At 41.7% G+C, this 21826-nt stretch overlaps 4 protein-coding genes across 4 annotated transcripts in view; 1 reads left to right on the forward strand and 3 right to left on the reverse strand.

Annotated features, from left to right (window-relative positions):
* Positions 1-165: 165 nt before the first annotated feature.
* On the reverse strand, positions 166-5618 carry mre11a (MRE11 homolog A, double strand break repair nuclease). The gene is made up of 20 exons (XM_079166107.1): positions 5590-5618; positions 4854-4913; positions 4592-4724; positions 4304-4464; positions 4125-4212; positions 3867-4008; positions 3624-3738; positions 3333-3518; positions 3059-3230; positions 2879-2959; positions 2666-2795; positions 2472-2572; positions 2191-2361; positions 2045-2104; positions 1790-1961; positions 1455-1538; positions 1247-1293; positions 1094-1155; positions 858-951; positions 166-642 (listed from the first exon to the last, which is right to left on the reverse strand). Exons 2-20 carry the CDS (start codon positions 4871-4873, stop codon positions 604-606), a joined length of 2058 nt encoding a protein of 685 aa, XP_079022233.1. The 5' UTR covers positions 4874-4913; positions 5590-5618; the 3' UTR covers positions 166-603.
* Positions 5619-5955: 337 nt separating this feature from the next.
* On the forward strand, positions 5956-10568 carry cep57 (centrosomal protein 57). Its single transcript, XM_079166693.1, has 11 exons — positions 5956-6124; positions 6459-6639; positions 6903-7103; positions 7185-7306; positions 7448-7576; positions 7890-7967; positions 8159-8254; positions 8688-8768; positions 8862-9103; positions 9185-9329; positions 9426-10568. Exons 1-11 carry the CDS (start codon positions 6077-6079, stop codon positions 9609-9611), a joined length of 1509 nt encoding a protein of 502 aa, XP_079022819.1. The 5' UTR covers positions 5956-6076; the 3' UTR covers positions 9612-10568.
* A 2002-nt stretch (positions 10569-12570) lies between these two features.
* Positions 12571-13868, reverse strand: LOC306701264 (putative coiled-coil domain-containing protein 195; the record flags this gene model as incomplete). Its single annotated transcript, XM_079166522.1, has 3 exons — positions 13592-13868; positions 12810-13032; positions 12571-12700 (listed from the first exon to the last, which is right to left on the reverse strand). Exons 1-3 carry the CDS (start codon positions 13827-13829, stop codon positions 12571-12573), a joined length of 591 nt encoding a protein of 196 aa, XP_079022648.1. The 5' UTR covers positions 13830-13868.
* Positions 13869-16874: 3006 nt separating this feature from the next.
* The window catches only part of dock10 (dedicator of cytokinesis 10), a gene marked incomplete at its 5' end in the record, with an annotated part of 38318 nt that continues 33366 nt past the window's right edge, over positions 16875-21826 (reverse strand). The window contains 8 exons of the mRNA XM_079166197.1: positions 16875-17953; positions 18150-18222; positions 18387-18525; positions 19202-19302; positions 19384-19574; positions 19717-19927; positions 20055-20201; positions 21658-21771. Of these exons, the coding sequence (XP_079022323.1) occupies positions 17895-17953; positions 18150-18222; positions 18387-18525; positions 19202-19302; positions 19384-19574; positions 19717-19927; positions 20055-20201; positions 21658-21771 (1035 nt within the window). The 3' untranslated portion in view covers positions 16875-17894. The remainder of the gene's footprint in view (positions 17954-18149; positions 18223-18386; positions 18526-19201; positions 19303-19383; positions 19575-19716; positions 19928-20054; positions 20202-21657; positions 21772-21826) is intronic.

Here is a 21826-nt window from a genome sequence, read left to right on the forward strand (position 1 = left end):
ATGTATGTGCTGGAAACTGCTTCTCTCTCCTCTCGAGCACACATCCTCTAACACAAAGGCGACAACAGGGAACAGAATTTATAAATTGCGCTCAAAAGATGATCCAAACGACAACTGTCACCTCATATCTCAGGAACATTACTTAAAACGACAAGGTATTGCGTAAGAAAGACGGATTCTTCCACCGTCACCCAATGTTAAAAAATAAGGAGACAGTTTATGAATGAAAAAACATTTATAATTTCCTGAATATCAGAGCTATAAAAGCCAATGACAAAACCCAACTTGAATCAGTGTTGACGTACAGTAGCACATGTGCTGCACCAGTTGAAAGGTGCAGGAGGTGTCTTGTCTGAAAGCCATCTCCACCATGGCCCCCTATAGCCTTTATCCTTCACCAAAACAGATTGACTGGACAGTTTTACACCAAGCAGTAGCTCATCAACTTCATTATCTACTGTCAACAATAGGAGGACTGAGTGCTGAGAAAGTTGAATATGCATTTTAAAGTCCTTCAGAACAGGTTGCAGCAGCAGCTCACATGCTAATTAGCATTTACAGATTTTTAACATTAACAAGAGTTACATGATAGAAGCACTTATGTTATCTCTTTGAACGACTGCTGCGGCCTTTGAATGGGTCCTGGTCAAGAAAAAAAGAAAAGGAGATGGAAAAGAGATTACAACGTTTGTCATGTTAAGATAATCAAGTATAGTTTAAATACATTTTTGGCAAGCAAATATAAATTGGATTATGGGAGATTAAGTGTAGGGGTACACATTTGTGTTGAGATTGTAATACTAAAAGATATGAGGACTTCAGATTGGTATAAATCTTTTTCTCCGATCTCTTTTTACCTCATCATCATCATCACTGTCATCAAATGCAACTCCTCTAGATGACTGGCTCTGAGAGCTGTTCTTGGTGAAGGACGATGACAACGATGCTGTCCTGTAGTAAGCAAGGGAAGGAGCCAGGGTAAAACAAATGATCAAAATGAAGAAGAATCCAGCATGGACAGCTGCGTGTCTCTGCAGGTTTTTCTCTTCATAATGTACTGGACCACCAGATTGTAGCAAGAACACGGACATACCTTGGAGGGGGTCGGGTAGCTTTCATTACGGGCATATCGTCATCCGAGTCATCAATGATCATCTGGAGATGGACAGAGATGCGAAGCAAGTTTAGACGAAGGTACAGTTTATTATATATTGTATGTGTGTGTGTGTGTCGTCATTTGACTTACTTCATCATCTGCAGTCCGGGATGATCTCTGGGGTGGAGCTTGAAACGCTGAAGAATGGAGGTATAAAGAAGCGGGAAGCGAGACAGGTTGAAGTCAAGGAAGACATTTAAAGTGACGCTGCAGTCTGGCACATAAGTGTTGTCTACAGAACGTTAACTGTGCGTCTATAGATCATCACACTCACACACATAATGTCACACTCTCCTACCTTGCATAATGCTGCTCTGGGTTGTTGCTGAGGATTTCTGGGAACGACCTCGACCAGCTGGCTTTGGTTCAGAGGCAGTTGCACCTGGGTGAACAGATGAACAACTCAGAACAAGGATTTATGATGCAATGCACATCATCTTAATATATATATATATATATATATATATATATATATAGTGACCTGCCACTCAGTGGTGCATTTGCTGTGAGTCATTGCCTTGTACCAAGCCTACATGCTTGAATAAGCCTGTGGAACAACTATTTACCACCGTCTTACTCTGGCTGCACCTCTACTTTTACTCCATCTTCGTGACAGATTCTACGATAACTCACCTCTCCCCCTTCCCCGGCCACCCCGCCCCCTGCCTCCTCGTCCTCTGCCTCGTGTGGGGGGAGAAAACGAGGCCGAGCCTTCGTCAAAGTCCAAAGCCAGCTCATTGGATATATCAGAGTCTGCAGGATCATTGCCACGCTTCAAACGTTGAGCTTTGGCTCTGTCGATAGCCTGAGAAATGGAGAGATGAAGCGCACACAGTGTAACACAACAGACCACACGACATTTAAGGCTTGTGTGCAACCATTACTTACTTCTTTGATTTCATTCTCTTCCTCGGTTGAGTTCTTTTTGGAGTCTCTGAATCGCTGGATCTGAAAGTGTAAAAGCATGCGTTCTCTTAATGACGTGCAACATTACCATCCTCTGTCCTACTTCCCATGCTAGCCCCAGCCCTTACCTCAGTGTCTATATCCTGCTCCGTGGTTACTCCTCTGGCCTGGAGGTGGCGCTGTGTCCTCTCTAACTGGTAAGTGATCAGCTCCTCAATGGCGTCTTTCTCATCTTTGTCTACAAACTCCTGAATGGCCTTCCCCATGCCCTGCTCCGTCAGAAGGGACAGCTGCACGGTCTGTGGAGAAATGCACACACTTTTTAAGAAAAAAAAGAAAGAAAATTCAACAGAAACTGTGTTATGAAACCCTGTAAGTGTGTGAATGTAAATCTGTGTGTGTGCAGTACCTGTTCGGTCGCCTCAAAGTACTGTTTGACCAGGTCCTCCACTCTCAGCCCCTCTACTGCGGTGGTTTTTAACAGTTTGCCGTAGTCCAAATTGACCTCATCTAAAAAGCACAAAGATTGAAACATGTCAAATACTGTAAATCAACCAATGGTGTATACTGTAGATCCACAGCTGTGTATTTAGTAAGTCAGACCTTTGGTGTCCTCCTTCTGCTCGCGGTGTCTGAGAAAGTGAATGAGATCTTTTGGGTTGGCTATGCGGTCCACAAACATCTGACTGAAGCGAGCAGTGTTAAACGTCTCAAAGCCTCCACTGTAGTCCACCTGGGAAGGCAATGAAGACGATGAATTTGACTGAAGAGCGAGTGGGAATGTGTGCGCACACGCTGCAAGTGTGTCCATCTTACTCTCAGGCGAATGAGAGGTTTTTCTGGGGTGAGCGGACATCCAAGTCTTTCTCTTTCAGCTTCTTCCAACATCTCTGTGACCTACAGAATGACGGGAAGATTAAGACAGATAAGAGGACAGATGACGACACGAATGGTAAGATGAGCAATGGAAGTTTACTGGTGACTTTTAAGTGTTACCTTTGCATAGCACAAGTTCTCCACCTTCTTTGTGACCTGGGGTGTATCAGGTGTGAACAGGTCTTGGTAGTCAGCCAGCACCACATCTTGGATGAAGAACTGACGCACCGTCTTTAGGGGGATCTTTTGCAGGTTCATCTTACGACCCTTCACCCTCAGCAGCCCTATGTGCCTAAATCCACACAAACAGAGTGTTTGGGCCACTTTATCTCTTTAAGACACCTTCAGAATATAGAGTACTATCCATTGTGAGTGTGTGTGTATTTGTAGGTACTTCTTGGTCGCCTCTCCAGGGGACAGGGACGTGGCTACAGAGCTGCCAGGCTGTGTCACGTAGAAGAGCTGCTGTTCATTTCTGGTTGGCGCAATCAAACACTCGTGCTCGTGACCCCAAACCACCAAGTCGAGAAATTCATCCAGGAACTGCTCAGGGATGTAGTTAGTGGGTCCATGTTTACTCCTAGAGAAGACACATAGGCAGACAAGACAACAATTCAAAACAATTCACTAAGTGTATTGAGAAAATATAGTGGTTTGAATCCCTAAACCACTAACATGCACACACCTGTTCTGGTGGATGGTGAAGAGGTTAAACCATTCATCTTGGTCTTCTTTGGGACGAAGCATTGTTACCTGGTTGTTGACAAACATCCTGTACAAGCGCTCATCTGGGATAGAGCCTAAAACACAAATGCATTCATATTTTAGACCAAAACATGAATCGTTTTACTAATCTTGGCGGAACACAGACAAAGACTATTCTAGGAATGAGTATTTACAGTACACCGTGATACAAATAAACTCTTACCAAGACCAAATAAGGCTAGCTTGGTGCTGCCTTTCTGCATGAGGATGGGACTAATTTCTATCCTCTCCACTGACTGGGAGTGACCAAAGTGATTGACAAGACCAGAGGCACTTAGCAGATCCAACGCACACAAACCTTCAGCCTTGAGGGGATAAAAAGAAACCGTGACAATATAACAAACAGACACACACATGAACATACTTGGATAATAAGATCTTGTGTCCAATTATTTTATTTTATGCTGGACTCACAACTCACCCCAGTTGGGTCATCATGGTTACCATGAATGCTGAATGCAGGAATAGAGATGTTCAGGTTTTCATCCTGATAGTTAACCCAGGGGAACCTGCAACACGTCAACAAACATAAAACCACATTAATGGAACAAGACGACAATGTTTTGGTAAGATGACCACACGAACGCAAGCAGAACTGACCGAGTGGTGTTGAAGTTGACAGTCTGGTCACTGAGAATGTTGAACTGTATGGGTGTGTCTCCCATGCAGTATTGTCTTAGCATGGTGATGCAGCTGTGGAGGCATCGGCGTGACGGCTTGTTCTCGTGGAACAAATCACCACCCAGCAGGATGAAATCTACCTGCAAGCAAACAAGCAAATAGAAAGCAGTGGGCATTTAGAGCAGGTACGCTTTCTTACGTCCATTCAAGCAGACAGAGATAAACATGTTGAGTCATCCACGTGCACATTCATCAACTTGTATGTACCTGATTTGTCTTGGCACATTTCAGGATTTCATCCAGTGTGGTGTAAGAGTCATTGCCACGAATAGCATCCTTCTCGAGGTAACCGAGGTGAATATCTGTAGCGATCAGGATCTTGAAGGTATCCTCATCATCCCTAGAAAAAAAAACAGCACACAATACAACTGGTACATGACATTGTTTTGTACCCAGATTTAACTGTAAATCATCTCAGATATAAACCATGTATTTGAGAAAAGCTTTGCAGGTATTTAAAAAGACTCACAAGGTGTTCTCTGAGGACATGATGATGTAGGGAAATGGAATCTCACTCCTGCCAGGTGGTCTGAAAATGCATTTACACCAAAACATCTTGCTTAAAAAAGATTTCAGACACGCTATCGTGAGGAAAAACAATCATTAAATTATGAGACTAAGCAACACATTTGTATATTTGTTTATATGTAAGGAGCGAATATAAATACCACACATCAGTTAGGTCACAATGACAAAGACAGTATTAATTAATCAACAGACCATGAGCTATTCGTGGGAAATATTGCAGAATAAATGTAATATTTTTGTCAGTTTCTGAAAGAGAGCCATGTTTACAACACATGTTTCGGGTCACCGAACAATACACGTTACGACGTAAAGCATTGTGTTGTACTGTGTGATAGCTAGCTAGCTAATTATCCATTAGTAAAGTCGTAGCTAACAGCAACAGCTAAGTTACTGTCAGGATGAGTTAAACTACCATTAGCTTTCACTTTAGCTAGAAACACTCAACAGCTAACGTTAGGTGAGCTGTATCAATGAGATAGCTAACAGGAACTAAACTTTAGAGCTTACAAATCGCGTGTGTCTGACGTTAACCTACATGTCTATTAGACGCTAGATAATTAACGTTATTTATATTTTATGCTATAAACTACAACGTGGGAGAATCTTAACCCACCTAGATAATTAACGTTATTTATATTTTATGCTATAAACTACAACGTGGGAGAATCTTAACCCACCTCCTCTTGAGTTCAAGAACTTGTAAACACGCCAGTAAAATCCCGGCAACTCTTGCAAACCCTCTCTCCCCGCCTCTCACAGATGGCTCACGGTTATTGTAGTGTTATTATGAAACAGTAGGGTTCTAATCACGGAAGAAAAACTACACTTCCGGTAAGCAAAATGGTGTGCGCTTGTTTTATCGCTACGATCACGCCGGTCCGGCTGCCTCGACCTGCACGGTAGTTTAACAGCGTCAGGCGGGCTAGTCTGGTGTTGAAATCAATCACACCCCTCAGAAACCCTGGATTGTGTGGCTTGTCAAGTGATGTTTTCTTTTCATGACCTAGTTATATTAGCAGTGGCAGCTACAGTCGCAGCTAGCAAGTCTGTCAATCAGGAATTAAAAACGGTTTGACTGTTATTTCACTTTTAACTAACATTAACATATTTTTGCATAATTTACTTCTCAGCACAAGCGACGCAGACTGGATTGGCTGCATTTCAATGGAGACGCTGTCAGAAACACCCGGTGCTGATGCTACGCGGGGGAAGGTAGCTTTGACTTTACATTACTAACATTACATCTAGCATAATTTAACTATAAAGAGAGTTAAAACTGCTCTATAAAGCTATAGCTAGACTATACGGAAAGCTACCTAGCAGCAGTTGCTACAACTCAGTTCAGCTGATGTTGCAGACCTGGAGAAGTTTCACCTGAATGTGTTCACGTTATATTTGACTCATGTTGTAACATTAAGGTCAACTAGTGCACGCAATCTAAGGTTTTATCTCGTATTATATCTCATATATTAAACATGTACTGTAGATATCAATATTTGCCAGATATTGAGGATGCTGATCAACATTTAGCCCCGTTTCTCTGCAGGAGCTCTGTCCACCACCAGCACCCAGTGGAGTAGTATCTGACAGCCTTTCATCTTATACGGACTATCCTCCTCATCGTCCCTTCATCAACACACTTCTGCATCACACACCCCAAACACGCTCGCATCAGTCTTGTCGCCCATCATCACCCAGAAAGGCATTCCCAGAGACCAGCAGCGCAGGTAACTCTTTACTTTATGCATTCATGTTTGTGTTTTGTTTTCCCTTTTCAAAGTCTCCATTCCAGGTATTGTGGTGTTTCAGCGCTCCATGGTAACAGCATGTGTAACATGATGCCGCACTACTTGAACGTCTCAGTTGCACCGACATCTATTCATTCTTTCACAGTATCCTCCATGTCTTCCCAGCCTACCCTCCAGTTTTTCCATCCAAACACCATGACTTTAATCATGCCCTAAATATGTTCAATCCACCCAACGTGTAGAGATCTTATCTGCCCTGAGGAACCTCCAGGAGAAGATCAGGAGGTTGGAGTTGGAGAAAGGACATGCAGAGCGCAGTCTGCACACTGTGGGGAAAAATGCATCACACACACATCTGCAGAGTGATAGAGTCACGCTGAGACTCTCACCGGATCACAGAGACCCAGAAAGAGAAATAAGTGGACAGTCCAACTGTAATCAAGGTGGGTGCATGAACATCATATTATAGCTTGTTTATTTCCCCCCCTATTCCTTATATCTCATGGTGTCTCATTGTTCTCCAGTGTTGATCACTCACCTGGCTGCTGCAGAGTCTCGCTGTGTAAAGCTGGAGCGACAGCTGGATCACATGAGGAGGATGTTGCGCAGTGCCAAGGCAGACAGGACCAGCCTGCTCAAACAGCAGGTTAACCCAGTGCTACTGAATTAATAATAAAGAATAAAAGAAACACAATAAACACTCGCGCTTTAATGCAATTCTTGTTGGCCTCTAATGTGAGAGTGAGTAGATTTGTAGAACTTTACTATTTGTTCACTATGCTTTCAGGTTTCAATGGAGACGGCCAGGTCAGCTGATCAACAGTCTGATGCAGTGTCTGAGCATGCCCAGTTGGAGAAGCTGGAGCGACTGGAGCAGGAGTATCTCAGGCTGACACGCACACAGAACAACGCTGAGGTACAGACAAGGACACAGCCACGTCCATTTTTGGTAAAACTACCTGTAATTTGGTAGAAATTGATTAGTTCTAAAGGATCACAAACCAAATGCTGTAAGTCAAAAGACACTGATCTAGCTCTGGTTCTTCAGATCAGTTAAAAAATGACATGTGTGAGTGTTGTCTTACTTAGCCAGAATGATGTTAAAAATAATATTTATGTTTTAAGTGGGCAGTTACAAGAGGGAAAAAATCAATTGTCTTATTATTATTATTATTATTATTATTATTACTACCACAATGAAGTTGATTGTATGTGTTTTATTACGTCAGATAAAGATTCAGGAGCTGGAGATGAAACTACAGGAGGAGGAGCATCAGAGAAAGCTTGTCCAGGAAAAGGCCAATCAGGTAACAACGATTTAATTTGTATTTCTCTTCAGCTTTAATCACCACTATTGACAGTTGTAACGCTTGCTATACTTGAAAGGAAGCGTAGGCTATTGTTTCACGTACTGCATTCTTTATGCCGAATGTAAATCTTGAAATTTCCACACACTCACTTGAAAATAATGTTTTGTGTGTGTGTTTGTGTTCCGCAGCTACAGACAGGTTTGGAGACCAATAGGATACTTCTGCAGTCAGTGTCTCCTTGCTTATCCAGCAGACAGTCCAAAGAGAAGAAGTCTTATTCAAAGGTAAAGAACTCCACAGGGTTGGTTCAAAGTTTTTATTCCTGTTTGAGAATGCTTCTCTCCTTCTTTATAAGTAGATCTTTGAACAAATGGGACAAGACGGTTTAAGTCGAGTGCTTCTCGACAGTGTTGGTACATCTCTTAAAGTCACATTGAATAATGTAGGAAGGAATTTATTCAAATATCTTGATACATTATTTCACACTTTTTATTAAGAATCGCTTACATTTTCCAGATAGTGTCGGTATGAAAGTAATATATTTTGAAAGTTCGGTTGTTTAGAAAAACTAATCATTTTATATATTTTGAACAGCAAATACTTTAGATAGATTAACCCATAATAAAAACAATCCTCAGCTGCAGGTCTACTTCATGCTCCTCAATCTACATTCTCCTGTGGATCTTACTATTGTTTATGTTGATTGTCTCTTCCCAGAAATCTTCACCTCAGCAGTCGTCCTACACGCAGCCACACTATAGACTGAGCCTCAAAGATGTACCTTTTGTTGCTGGAACGGTAGGATGGGCACACGTATACATCTGAAATAAATGAATGTATTCAATGCTGCACTTCCCGAACGCTGTCTCTCTATTCGACTCTCTTTCTCAGTCAGTGGGCTGCAGCCACTCAGTCCGAGCAAACGTCCAGTCAGTTTTGTCTCTCCTGAAGCGACACCAGCCACACCTCTGCAACTGCCGCGTCCTCTCTAACAACGCAAACAGCTATGAGACGGGTTGTCGCAGGCATTCAGGCGGCTCCTCTTCTTCCTCCTCCTCCTCCTCCTCCGCTAGCGGGGAGGAGCTGTCCGAGCTGCTGCAAGCTCTACAGGAGGAGCTGAGACTCATGAGCTTGTGAGTGTAGTTGCGTATGAGCTCTGTAAGGAGTGACTTACTGAGAATAGTGTTGGGTTTTAGTCTCCGTTTGTGTTGCAGGGAGCAGGACGAGTTGATGAGGCAGGTGGAGGCCAGTGTCTCAGACCAGGAGAGAAAAGAACTTCAGAGGGAGCAGGAGAGGCTGCTGCTGAAAATGGAGAGGAAAGGAGAACAGATCAATAAGCTCTACAAACACAAAACACACGTAGGTTTTCACACACAAAACGATTCAGTTCACACAAAACTAAATTGCAAAAGTAAGATTTTGTTTTCCCTCTTTTTTTTTTCATCTCTCCGCTAGATAAAGAAGTTAAGAAAGGAAGCTAATCCCAGGCGGAGCAGTGGGAGTGAGGTGAGGGGGACTTCCACGATGTCCACTAGAGGGCGCTCTGCTGCACCAGTCAAAGTTAAACCAGGAGAGAGAAGCAGGGGGAACCTGAGGCTGCTGAGGGACATGAGGGCTCTGCAGACCTCGTTACGGACCTGAAACCCACCAGGACATGAACACACCACATGATCTACCTACCCATGGCCACTATATCATGATCAACACAGCCACTTCATGAACATATGACCTTTGATCCCTTGGTGGAATTCTTTTTTTTTTTTTTTACTGTATTAGGAAAATGTAACACATTTAAACAAGACCTAAGTTTTCTCTACCAGTCTGCCCAAAGTGCATCTCGTCAGTTTGTCTTCTTGTCAAATGACTTTTTGGAATATTTTAAAGAAAGAGAAGGCTCTCAATGATTGTTCTTTATTAAGAATGGTTGTTCTTTATTAAGAATGGTTCAAACCTCTGCCCTAGACTTTACTTTATGTTTAAGTCCTTTACCAGAAGGAGGCATGAGGGTTCAGAGTGAGAACGTAGTGATATAAATAAAGATACAATGAAGGAAAACTTGAAAATTATTTTTTATTTTTTAAGAAATACAAATTTTCACTTTAGTTTTTCATGTAGTTTTCTGAGCATGGAAACAATGTTTACAATAATGGACAACCTGGACTTTTATGAGTCTCATAAAATAATATAAAAATGAAAGTTTTTCTTTTCTTTTTTCCTTAAATAAAGAAGCTAAAATCTCCTGGTTCTAAAACATTCCTGGGTTGCTTGATAGTTACAGATTCTCACACTTAGCTTACATATTCATGAATTGGATGCAGCAGCCGTGGTTTAAAGAAACTGCAGTGATGAAATTGTTTAATACATGTTTCTATAATTTGATGAGCCTAATTTTGTGCTGAAGGACCTGAGATACACTGTGCTGTATTTGGTTCAAACAAACTGAACCCCCTTTGATGTTTCATATTGCAGACTCTCAATATGTGTGTATATGTGCACATGTGTTGTGTGTTATAATCAGTATTTTTTTCTTTTTTCTACAAATATATGTAGGATTTCATTATTTTTTTTGACAAACCTATTTTTGAGTGAAAACCTATTTCCCAGAGGAATAAAGTATTTATGTTTGCATATGACTACAGTGCTGTTTTGTGTATTTTGGCTTTATTTGAGAAGATATTCAGTGATCCACGGTGCCCTTGTACTCTGTACCATGTGTGAGCTGTTGGGCTCTATGTTAGACAGACTTTTCTTATCTACCATTGATGATGGCACCATGGACCACCGACATGACGTCAGTGGACAGACCAGAATAAAATCATCAGGACCGTAAACCAAATAATCATCCCAGCCATCAAGCCCCGGGACTCTGAGAGCTCTATAGCCTGCACACAGGATGGAGCGCTAGACCGGTTAAGAGATCCAGATGAATTGGGCCGAACAAAAGTCAAAAAAATATATATATGGACAGCGACAGCCAGGTGGACACAGAGGTGATTACCAGTGCCATGGAAACCAACAATCAAAACAAACACACCCGAACCAGGTTGTGTGTGGTCCTGTGAGCTGGTAATTACTTGCCAAATGGCTGATTGACTATAAATGATTCAACCATGGTGCAGCATATTTAACAAGTGCCATTGCTCTTGAACACGAGCCATTAACAAAAGAGCTTTTGTGCAGACGGCATCATTCATTCTCACTATGTGTTACAGATCTATTTTCCCTTGAGTGAATGTGTGACACTTTGGGTGTAGCACATCAAATATTACATTAAAGTAGACAGTATTTGCTTTGCTTGTAGCATGTCTGACATACTAAATAATAAATGTCTCTGTCAGTGATGGACTAATAATCCCATGAGCACAGAAGGTAAAAATATCCAGTTAATATAATACTTATTTGTTTGCATGCAACATAGTGAAGAATCAACACGGTTACCCTTGTTTGCTGGTGCATTTAAACCAACACAATCTGCAGTACATCAAACTAGAGGTACGCTATACTAAGTAGTATTTAAAGTAGTATTTTGAGGTTTATTTGAAATAGGGGTGGTGTGATATACCGATATTAACGATAATGACATTTAAAAATGAAATATTTATGTCATGTTAATACATACATGATAATAATATGTAATTAATCCAGTGCCTTTTAAATCAGGCTTTTGTACAGTTATGGTAACAGACTTTCTCTCTACCCCCCCCCCCCCCCCCCCAATAAAGTTATTCGTTTGCCAAAAAAGAGACAAATGCACAATAAACAAAGTTTAAGATGAATTTTACTGACGGCAATATTTTTTATTTTTACATTTTCTATAGATATCATGATGATATCATTATCACAAATTATTTTGGCCACGATAATCGTGTGGTGAAAATGTGATATCGTGACAGCCCTAATTTGAAGCATGGACATTTTGGCTGAAGCCTCTCTGAGTACGTGAGCTCCTGATTTTCAGCTAATGCCAAAATACTGAGACAACAAATGTTTGTGCAGTAATAGCTTATAATGACTGTTGAAGGTGCCTTACATTCATTTTCATAATAGTATACCAAACACTGGTTTATTTACAAGGAGCCTTTCATACATGAAAGCAGAAACTACAGTGTGTGACGTGCACTGAAAAAAAATACTCTTTCGAAACACCGTTAAGAAGCAGGTCACGTGTTTCAAGGCACACGTGGCCCCTTGACTACCCTACACAGTTTACATCGTGAAAAGAAACAAAGATGAATAACTAATGAGCCTGATGTTGCTCACGAGGCCCGAGTCAGTGACCACAGCTGTCCGTAAAAGGGCCGTCACCTGCAGGTGTGGGTCTCACTCCAAAACGACACCCCAGGTCGGGAGAGGAGTCCAGACATCTGATCCTCTCTGCAGAGGGCCCTGTGTCACATCACTGTTAACCGGGCCTGGATTGCAATGGCCTGATGAAAACGACACCCGTAACCAGAGTCTTCTATTTGTGTGGTCGGGTGTGATAAAATCGGTCTGCTGGCTCACTCATTAAGAGCCCAATCCACACTGACCTAAATGAAGAGGCTAACCTGTTTTGAGGCTCATTTCCAGAGTTTTCAAGTCTTCAAAAGTTCTGCTTCTATCAGGAATCTGTCTCAGTTATGGAAGCCAGCTCAGTGATTTTAGGCACCTCCTGGTGTTTGGCCAGAACTGGCCTGTTGGTGTAAATGTCATCCACAGGTAGAAGAAACGTGACAGTTTTTACCTTGGTCCTGAAAGATGAAAGAAATCACAAGAGTTATAAGCCTACAAAGCTGCAACTTAGAAATAGGTGTATGCTATATAGAGACAACATATCTTTAATGACAGGCCAGTCTGTACCTGTTTTTGTGTACATATTCCTGCAGGGAGTGCCTGTTGGTTACTTTTCCCATTTCTTCTCTGGCTGAGTTACCAAAGATACCATTACCATGCTCGATCTGTTCATGTAGTCGTCCCCATCCAGAGTCACTGGGCTGTGCCCGATCAGTCCTTCCCTCTGTCATGGTCACACCGGACAAAGTGGAGCTTATAGAGTATCTTCGGACAGTCATGACGGCGTTCTCTGTGAAATAACATGAACGTGATGCATTACAATGGATTCATTCCCACAGTGTAGAGATGGATATGAAAAGAAAACACTGAGGACATTTTCTACGACAATTTTAAAATGTCATGACTTTCCATGCCTTAAAATAAACACATGGTTTTGTTTTACTTTCTCACATATTGTTGCTGTGAATAGAAAGTGCATTTCTGTTACAATGTTTCATTAAGAGGCTATTGGATTGCTGTTGTATAGATCCAGTGTTTTTGTAGTTTAAATAATAATATTAATATCAGGGTATCTCGGCTCTTAACTTGCTTTTGGATTTGAAGTATTCGCTCATTTAATTCGTCCCTTATGAGACCTCCAACTTAATAAAAGATGCTAAATCGTTGAAGTGCACCTTTAAAATATTTGCTGCGTCAAATGAGTCGAATTAACATATTAGATTTAAATCACTTCACACAAAAACAGATCACTTTCTTGTGTGCTTTAGCAATGTGTTGTATTACTTGTGACATTTGAATAACACGTTAATAGTTTGAACGCACAGCTGTGCAGTAACCGGACCTCTTACCTTGGTATTGCCCCTCCAGGACTGGCGCAGACACGTTTCGCCTCAGGTTCACATACGGGTTTTCCTCCATTCCCGCCCGCTGCTCTGCTACTGGAGATACAGTGCCGGCTCCCACTTGCATTGCCCCAAATGACCGCTGACCGTAGTCTCCCCGCAGCTCTCGGTTCTCCGTCTCCAGTTTATTGATTTCATCGCGCATCTCCATGATAACCTGCGCCAGGCCGCGGGTGCTCTCCATGGCGCTGCTGCTGCGCTGCCAATACCACGGCTTCCCAAAAACCGGCGAGGAGTCGCGCAAAAGAAGCTCGCCGTGCCGCTGGGGCTTTAACATTGTGCTCCCAAAAACGTGTGCGGTCTTCCCTCTGTGTGCCTTTCTCTGTTGTGTTTTTTCCTCAATCTCAGTCCAGATCTTGTTCTGGGGGAGATTATGTCGCCTTTCACCACTTATACAGCTGAAAGGGCTCTGGTGATCAGTCAGCAGCGCACACAGGATGTTTTATTAATCAGCCTCGGCGTCTTGTTTCAGGAAAACTAAGCAGGGGTCGGAAATGAAATATGCATTACATTAGATCTTGAATGGCGGGAGACCGACTAAACCTGCAGGATGTCTGAAATAGTTCGAGTTTATGACAACTTCTTGGTCCTGTAACACATTCATATTTGAGCTCAAGAGAAGATCAGTTTTTTTTTTCTGGGCACCTCACTCTTTGTCTTGTAATACCCATGTCTCTGATTACAATATCCTTACTCTAAAATATCAATTACATCTGTCAGCAAATATAAATCTAGGAAGGAAACTGAGAAAAAAAAACACCTCAGTGTTTTTTCCTGTTCTACATGTAATGTAGAAGATCATTCATATAAAACAGCATTTAAAAGATGGTCAAATGGATCAGTTGTACAAGTATAGATTGGATTTATGTCTTTGCAGAGTGAGATTTTTGACATTTCACTCAGAAGACAGGGATTGGAGACACAGGTGGATAGGTTGGCCTCTAATTCAAGCCTACTAAATAGTCCTTCCTCTGTCTCGTGAATATGCAAGTTAATTGATAAAAGCGGAGGTTTGGCGGTCAACCCAATAATGACGGGAGATCTTTGAAAAAACAACAACACCCCACATGAAAAGAAAGCAGGCGTTTGATAAATAATAAGAGAAGGAATCACAACAGACATCAAATACAGGCGTGCTGTACACAAAGGAGAAAGGTACACATAATTACACTCAATGGGGCCTCCACAGCTGAGATTGTATGGTCAGGTGCTGCAGTGGAGCTCATGTGGACACAGGTTGTAACCCATAATGAATAGAGCAGACAGCATCTGAGCACACCTGTAGCTTAACTGGTCTGATTCCGACATGAAAAGAGGTTTAACACTGCCCACATGAAAATATAAAATATCGTCCGATGAGCCAATGGCTACCAGGGAGCAGGTCTATGACCTGGACTGAATGTTGCTGGCTCAGAGCAACCTGACCCGCCAGACTCAAGGCCACTGGGAGGGAGACAGGCGTACATAAGCCGCTCTGTGGAGAAGAGAAACCCAATCAGGCCCCTCTTTCTGGTTCACGAAATAGGCTACAGAGAGGGAGGGAGGCGAGAGAGATGAGACAGAGGAGAGAAGAAATACTGATCGTCTGGAAGGAAATGAGTTTGTTAAGAAGAGGTAGGAGGTCAGTGAAACTCTATCTGCTGCACCTCAGGTGATGTGCAACTCGCCGCCACTGCCCACGTTGCATTAGATGTGTGAGAATGTGTTGGCGACCACAGAGTGAGAGTGTAGAGACAGTCGTAGAAATGTGTGAGCTGTCTTGTCAGGCAGAGATAGAAACGGACAACTGAGAGACAGAGGAATGCAAGCTGTATGTTCAGGGCCACTTAATCTCTTTTTATACACAGCGCAACAACCCCCGGCTTCGCATCAATAAGTAAACAACCACTCTGCTGCTCGCTCTCGGCACCGTCAATAATTATACCCAACTATTGGAGAAAAGTGAAACCCGATCCCATGGAAAACTGTCAGTCATTTCACTTTCATTGAAACCCCCACCACACGTTTTGTACTTGGTGACTTCTCACAATACATTTGATATTTTATAAGTTTCTGTCTATATTACTTTATTTATGTGACTGATCTAATTCTAAAGAAAACAACCAGTCTCTTAACTAATTCCTATTTTCAGATGGCATCTTAGCTGCCCACATACTAGTAAAACAGGATGTCAATATGGTTATTGTGAAATATGGAGTCAACAATGAAGATGCAAAGCACAAAGGAAACCAGAGCCTCTGGGTAAACATAACGGAGACGGTCTGAAACAGAGACACCAAAACAACAGACAGACGCAGTGATGATGAGAGCCTCCAGGCTCCATCAGATAAAAAAAAATAAAACACAAAAACACTGTCGGATTTGGATTCATTTGGCTACTGACTTTGTTCTGACCCCTCTGACTTTGGAAAAGAAATCAATGATCCAAAACAAAAGATTGTTGCTTTTGGAGTCTATCCATTCATTTAAGGCAGGATTACTGTACCGCAACAGTAACCCTGCCTTCCCGAGTCGTTTCTACACAACGATTGATAAACAAAGTAAACATAACACAATGCATGCATGTATTTAACAGTGAAATATGCCTCAAAGCGCTGGCCCTGTGACATTAAGGATGAACAGAGATGACCTGACAGGTTGACCTAAAGCCGAATACCTTTCTTCTGGTTAAAACAACCCTGACCTCTTTTATCTGGACGCTTTGATGCAGCAGAGTCTTTTCATCTCTTGCATTGGTCCTTCTCAGCTAAGTCCTATACCGCTGCATATATCTAAAGTTAATCTAGTGTAATTTACTCCTTGAAAAAAGAGACCAACTCACGATTGAAGATATGAAAGCTGGACATTTACTGTACAGTTTCACAATGGTGGTTCACCCTCCACTACCTCTATGCGTTCAAATTGGAAACAATACAATTGGTATTAAGAGCTGATGGATTTAAACATTCAAACAGCTGCTGTCTATCGTCTTGTGCACCATGGACCCAGGCAAACAGTGATTTTCTTCTTCTTTGTTTGCTATTTCACACATTTTCATCTGTTGTGCAGGTGAAGGGCTTCGCACTTATCTATAATTAGCAGCGGTCCGGTCTCTGGCATAGTGAGCAACATGAGCTATAGTGAGAGGAAGGGTGATCTGAATGTAAAGTGCAATGTCCTATGAAAGACTTGTACACTGACATGTGGATGAAATGGAAAATGATGTAGTATAATCATGAATTTTGGACATTAACAAAATTTTATTTAAATGTTATACATAAAACTTTAGTTTTTGTTCTTTTTTTAAATTCAGCTAAACAAATATTTATATATTGTATATTTTATAAAAAGAAACATTTCAAACGTTTTAAATATTAATATTTCTTATTTACAATTCAAAACAGTACAGGAAATAATAACAGTAACAATGCAATTTCAATCATAAAAATGTTACAAAACATACTTTTTTTTTTTTTTGTTTCCATTTGAAAATTGGCAAGCTGATATTTCCAGAACGTTAGCAAGGATACAAAGTAGCAATGTGAAGCTGCTCTACATTCAAACAAGAACTGGAGGTGCGTTCAACTCTTCAGATTCTTCGTTAGTCAAAAAAACCTGTAATCCAATTTATTTTTTTCACATTAGTCGTCTTACAAGATCTCTTGAGATAGTTTGAAGTACAATGATATTCCACAGAAAAAAATGTAAAAACTGTCATCAAAACGCACCAGGGCGCTACGTGTTAGATATATAGCTGAACGCACCTCGAGCTCAGTAAGGTCACTGTTCTCTAAAGGGACTGGGTTGTGGAGAGAAGGCGCATGTTGGGTGGTTTGTGTGCATGTGTTTGTGAACATGTGCACAGTGTGTACTTGTTTGTGTGCGTGTTCTGTCGGTGTGTAAGCTGATGAATCAGTTGGCAGGGCGGGGGGGGGGGGGGGGGGGGGGGGTGATCCATATGACACATGGATCGAGTCTCTAAAACCAAAACAAACGGTAGCTAACAGTCCAGCAGCCTGGCTTCTACTGTAGATAGTCAACGTTCAACGACAGGACCACAGACTATCACGACCACAGTCTACACACTTCTTCCCTTGTTTTCTCTACACCCCCCCATCAGTCACATTTCCACTAACCTGCTGCTTCTTGCAGCAGGAAACAACTACAGTCAGAAGCAAGCAAATGGGCCACTTTCGAGGCTCGAACTGGCACTCCAAAGCCATTTTGGGGAAAAGTAAATGTCCTCCCTGGCAAAAAGGATTTCTTGAGTCTAGTGGCCATTCAGTAGGCGCTGTGCCGTTCCGTTCCTGGTTGTCTTGTGTGAGGAATCTGGACAAGAGCAAGAAAAAAAAGAAAAAAGCTGGCATTGGAACAGGAACATTCAAAAGGCGGTTAAAGTAGCGAGACTAGCAGTTTGGCTCTGGGATAGATTGGCGGACACATGGGAGGAAGATAAAGTGGTTCAAGCAAGTAGCAAGGTGACAACGAGACGTTTTTTATGAGGGAATTTGATGACATGACATACCGGTCTTAGAAAGAGTGGACAGAGAGCTGTTAGAGAGAGAGGACGTACTGGCGGCAAGAACACTTTTTTGTAGCTGTAATGAAAAAAGTCGGAAAAGAAGTAGATGAAACCGTGAAGTAAAAACAGAAGCTGATACACATGAGAATGATGATGCTCATTATGCCATGCGAAAAGAAAAAAGCAGCAATGTGGTAATAACATAAGTGTGGACACTCATTGGTCATTGCGTAGAGAGACCTGTTCATTCATGATGCCAGACAGCTCGGTCAGCATGTCTCGGTAGTGAGCTCTCATCTCCTCCTGGTACTCCAGCTGGTCCTCCTTGATCAGACGCTCATTCACATCCAAAGCCTGACCGCAGGCTTCTGCAAACTGCCTGCAGGGGGAAAAACAAAGTTTTACTGATTATTAATCATGCCGTTGAAGCTGACCTTTAATTTTTTTTTTTTTTTCAAGAAGTAACATTGACAAAAGGCTCTAATGTGGGCTATTTACACTGTAAGAGTTTACACTTTGAAGAAGATCATTGCATTTATAAATCCGAATGTGCATATCAATTATGATCATGTCATGTATCAATATAATCAAATAAATCAAAAAGGAACTGACCCTCATGAAGGTTTTCCTGTATTGTTTGCAATATTTCTTTCCCTTGTATTCACATGTATTTGACTGAAGTTTGACTTACTGTAAGACAGTCACTATTAGTGCTGTCAGATGTACCCTTCATCTTGGCCTTTAATCATCTGGGTGAGTGTGTTACACTGTAACAATTATTTTGTGCTGATTTGTGTTTATTCGCGACTAAAATGGATTTAGCTCTAAAAAAAAGCTGTCGAGACCATACAAACATTAAATTAAGCATTATGTGTGTGGACTATTAAACACTGGAGAACACTTGTATGCAAATGTGTGGTAATACACCGTTTTTGTTCTTATTATAAGGTGTTGAATTTTTGATAAAATTTACATTCCTACAGTGTAATGCTAGGAACAAAATCCACAATTCTTTGCATTGAATTGTGTGCATGCATGGTTTATAGATGTCCTACCTGAAGATCTCCTTGAGCAGTTTGACCTGGTTGTCTGGGTATTTCTTGGCATTCTTCTCCTCTAAAAACGCCCTGGCATAGGCCATAGGCCCTGCATTCACCTGGAGAGGGGACGATCAGGTGAGACAAAACCAAGCAAACGATTTCAACCACAAGTCAGTATTTTTGGAGGAATCCCCCACCTTGACACTGACACTGCCCTGCAGTTTCAGCTGCAGCCGGATCATGTCCACCTCCTCCATATTGCAGTGCTGGTTGAGCTCAGAGACTTTACGCGACATCTCGTCGATGGCGACCTCAATCGGGTTCATTTCTGTGCTCTGCTGCTCCACCACCTGGATACGCTTCTTTAGGTAGGGGAAGCTGGAACTCGCTGTTGAGAGAGAACAGATAACCCACTGGTGAGACCAACTCTACGTTTTAGTTCCCTCTGTTTTAAGGGCAGAAATTGTACAGACATCTATGTTCTAGTGTTTTTCTGTTGACAGGGGAAAAAGAGGCAAACAAATACTTACTGGTCAGTATGGTGCGTCTCTTGCACTGCTCCTCCACGTCTCCGTGTTTCTTTCCAGACAGAGTGAACGGCGTCTCAAATACGAAGCGGTTGATGTTGTGATGTCTCTCAAAATCTGTCCTTTTGTCCTGTTGTTCTTTCTCGTCAAAGTAGGGCACCACGTACGTTACCTGAATGTACGCAAACTTGGGGTCCAGGTCTTTAGGATTTACCTGTTTTTAAAGAATGTTAAGCAAGCAATAGTGAATGTCCACAAATTGACCAATAACTGGTAATAAACACAGCTTGGCAAATGATTCAGTTGTAATGTCTTAAAAGTAACATAAACCGGCCACCTACCTTATTGGAGTCCTGGATCATCTTGACATTATCGGCTCCAAACTTGTCAGAGTAGAGTTTGAGTAATCTCTGGGAGATTTCCGACAGCCCTGTCAGCTTCGGCTCTTTGTAGATGAACTCTTTGCTCTCTTCCTCCTCAAAAAAGCCCTACGAGAACACATGAACACACTCTAGTTAACAACGCCTTTTACATGTATGCTGGTTTGTATGTATGCAACGAACGTTTACTATGTGGATGTTGCTTTTGCTGTCAAAGCTGTATACATGTCGGTGTGATTTTATGTTGCCCCGTAGTGGTTTCTTGAGTCACTGGTTGTACACACAGGTGTAACACATGTTAGAACAACTCAAAGTGTCAGTGTTAAGCTCTGGATGGGAGAGTTCAGAGGTCATACTCAAAGCAGCATTGGAGGCAAATGTCAAAAGGTGATTGCGATTTATTAAATAGTTATTTTCTCGTTCACGGTGGCTTTTGGACACCAGCTCTTCTTAAATGTTTGGGGAGGAAACAACATCTTCATTGGAGATTATGGGAAGTAAAATGGACCACAGCAAGCTTGAAACAAACCCACCACAGGGTAATAGCAGCAGATGTTAATAGTGGCAGAAGGAGAAGAGAGGTCAAAGTGGTTAGCACTGAGGAAAATGGAAAATCAAAGACATACAAAACTTACCACAATCTTGAAATAGAATATAGTTTTAAAAAAGGAAGAAAAGAGCAGACGGAAGAATTAAGGACACTGACTCAGTAAAAATAAATCTGGTCTTGTTATCTTTCAATCTTCCTGCCTCACTGATGAGAGACTGTAACTCTGTCCTCTGTTTTTCCAACAATGAGAGGATTTCTTATTCTTATCAGCTTATGAAACTTGACTTCAGAGCTCTGAAATCGCTGCATGGAAATACTGTCCTCTCATTAACAAATAGGCATCTGTGACAAGGATCCAGGTTCTTAAAGTACAAGCCTGAACTGCTCAGCTCTTCTTCATTAAAAAAAAAATCACCTGTTATCTGTATCAAATATGCGTTAACCAATTCTAAAGAATTAGTTTATCAAAATAACAATATAGAGAAATAAAGATAAATATGTTTCAATCTTTGGTGGCATCTAACCGTGCAACTTTTTTTGTTGCAGAGGTATTGATCTCTACCACTGAGACTTCTTCCACGTTGGTTTGAGACACTCAAAGCAGTAAACAATGACATTGTGACAACTAACCAGCAAAATCTCTATGCAGAAACGGTGTCCTATTTCATGCAAAGTAACATTGTTTGTGAAAAGAGGTGTTTCCTTTGAGTACCAAAAAAAACAAAAACATTGTGGGTTGTGGAGTTGGACATGTGTTTGCCAAGTTGTAGTTTCCTAGTATTTCACTATAATAGCACCTACATGTTTACATTTTGGTCTTCATACTGAAATGCATATCTGTACGTTTAAGTAGAACGCATACAGAGACATGGCATTTGGTACTAAATTCAGTCTGTCAAATCTGTCGGCGGTAGAGTTTCAGTTGCTGTTGTTCTGCTGTGGCTAAAGTAATGTGCGTGTACAGACGTTCCCATGTACGTGTGTGCTGTCTGGCAGTAAGGAAGTGTCGCTCACCTGTCCATAGAAAGCTACACGGTAGTAGCGTCCGAAGAGCCGCTTTTCTGAGTTCACCACCTCAGTCACCTTCAGGTAGGAGCGATGGATGTCGTAGTACAGCTCCGACAGCCTCTGTGGTCACGCACAAACACATATGTAAGGTGAAACGTAGCTCAATATGCACACA

The sequence above is a fragment of the Pholis gunnellus genome (assembly GCF_910591455.1).
Source record: "Pholis gunnellus genome assembly, chromosome: 9".
Classification (NCBI taxonomy): Eukaryota; Metazoa; Chordata; class Actinopteri; order Perciformes; family Pholidae; genus Pholis; species Pholis gunnellus.

Bases quoted from the DNA above. Each gene is read 5' to 3' on its own strand.
- mre11a (XM_079166107.1), bottom strand. From the start codon at position 4,873: ATGTCCTCAGAGAACACCTT. The intron at 3,231-3,332 runs GTACCTACAAAT...GTGTGGATTTAG, and splicing joins CCTGGAGAGGCGACCAAGAA to GCACATAGGGCTGCTGAGGG. The intron at 2,960-3,058 runs GTAACACTTAAA...GTCATTCTGTAG, and splicing joins AGAACTTGTGCTATGCAAAG to GTCACAGAGATGTTGGAAGA.
- cep57 (XM_079166693.1), top strand. From the start codon at position 6,077: ATGGAGACGCTGTCAGAAACACCCGGTGCTGATGCTACGCGGGGGAAG. The intron at 7,307-7,447 runs GTTAACCCAGTG...CTATGCTTTCAG, and splicing joins CCAGCCTGCTCAAACAGCAG to GTTTCAATGGAGACGGCCAG. The intron at 7,968-8,158 runs GTAACAACGATT...TGTGTTCCGCAG, and splicing joins TCCAGGAAAAGGCCAATCAG to CTACAGACAGGTTTGGAGAC.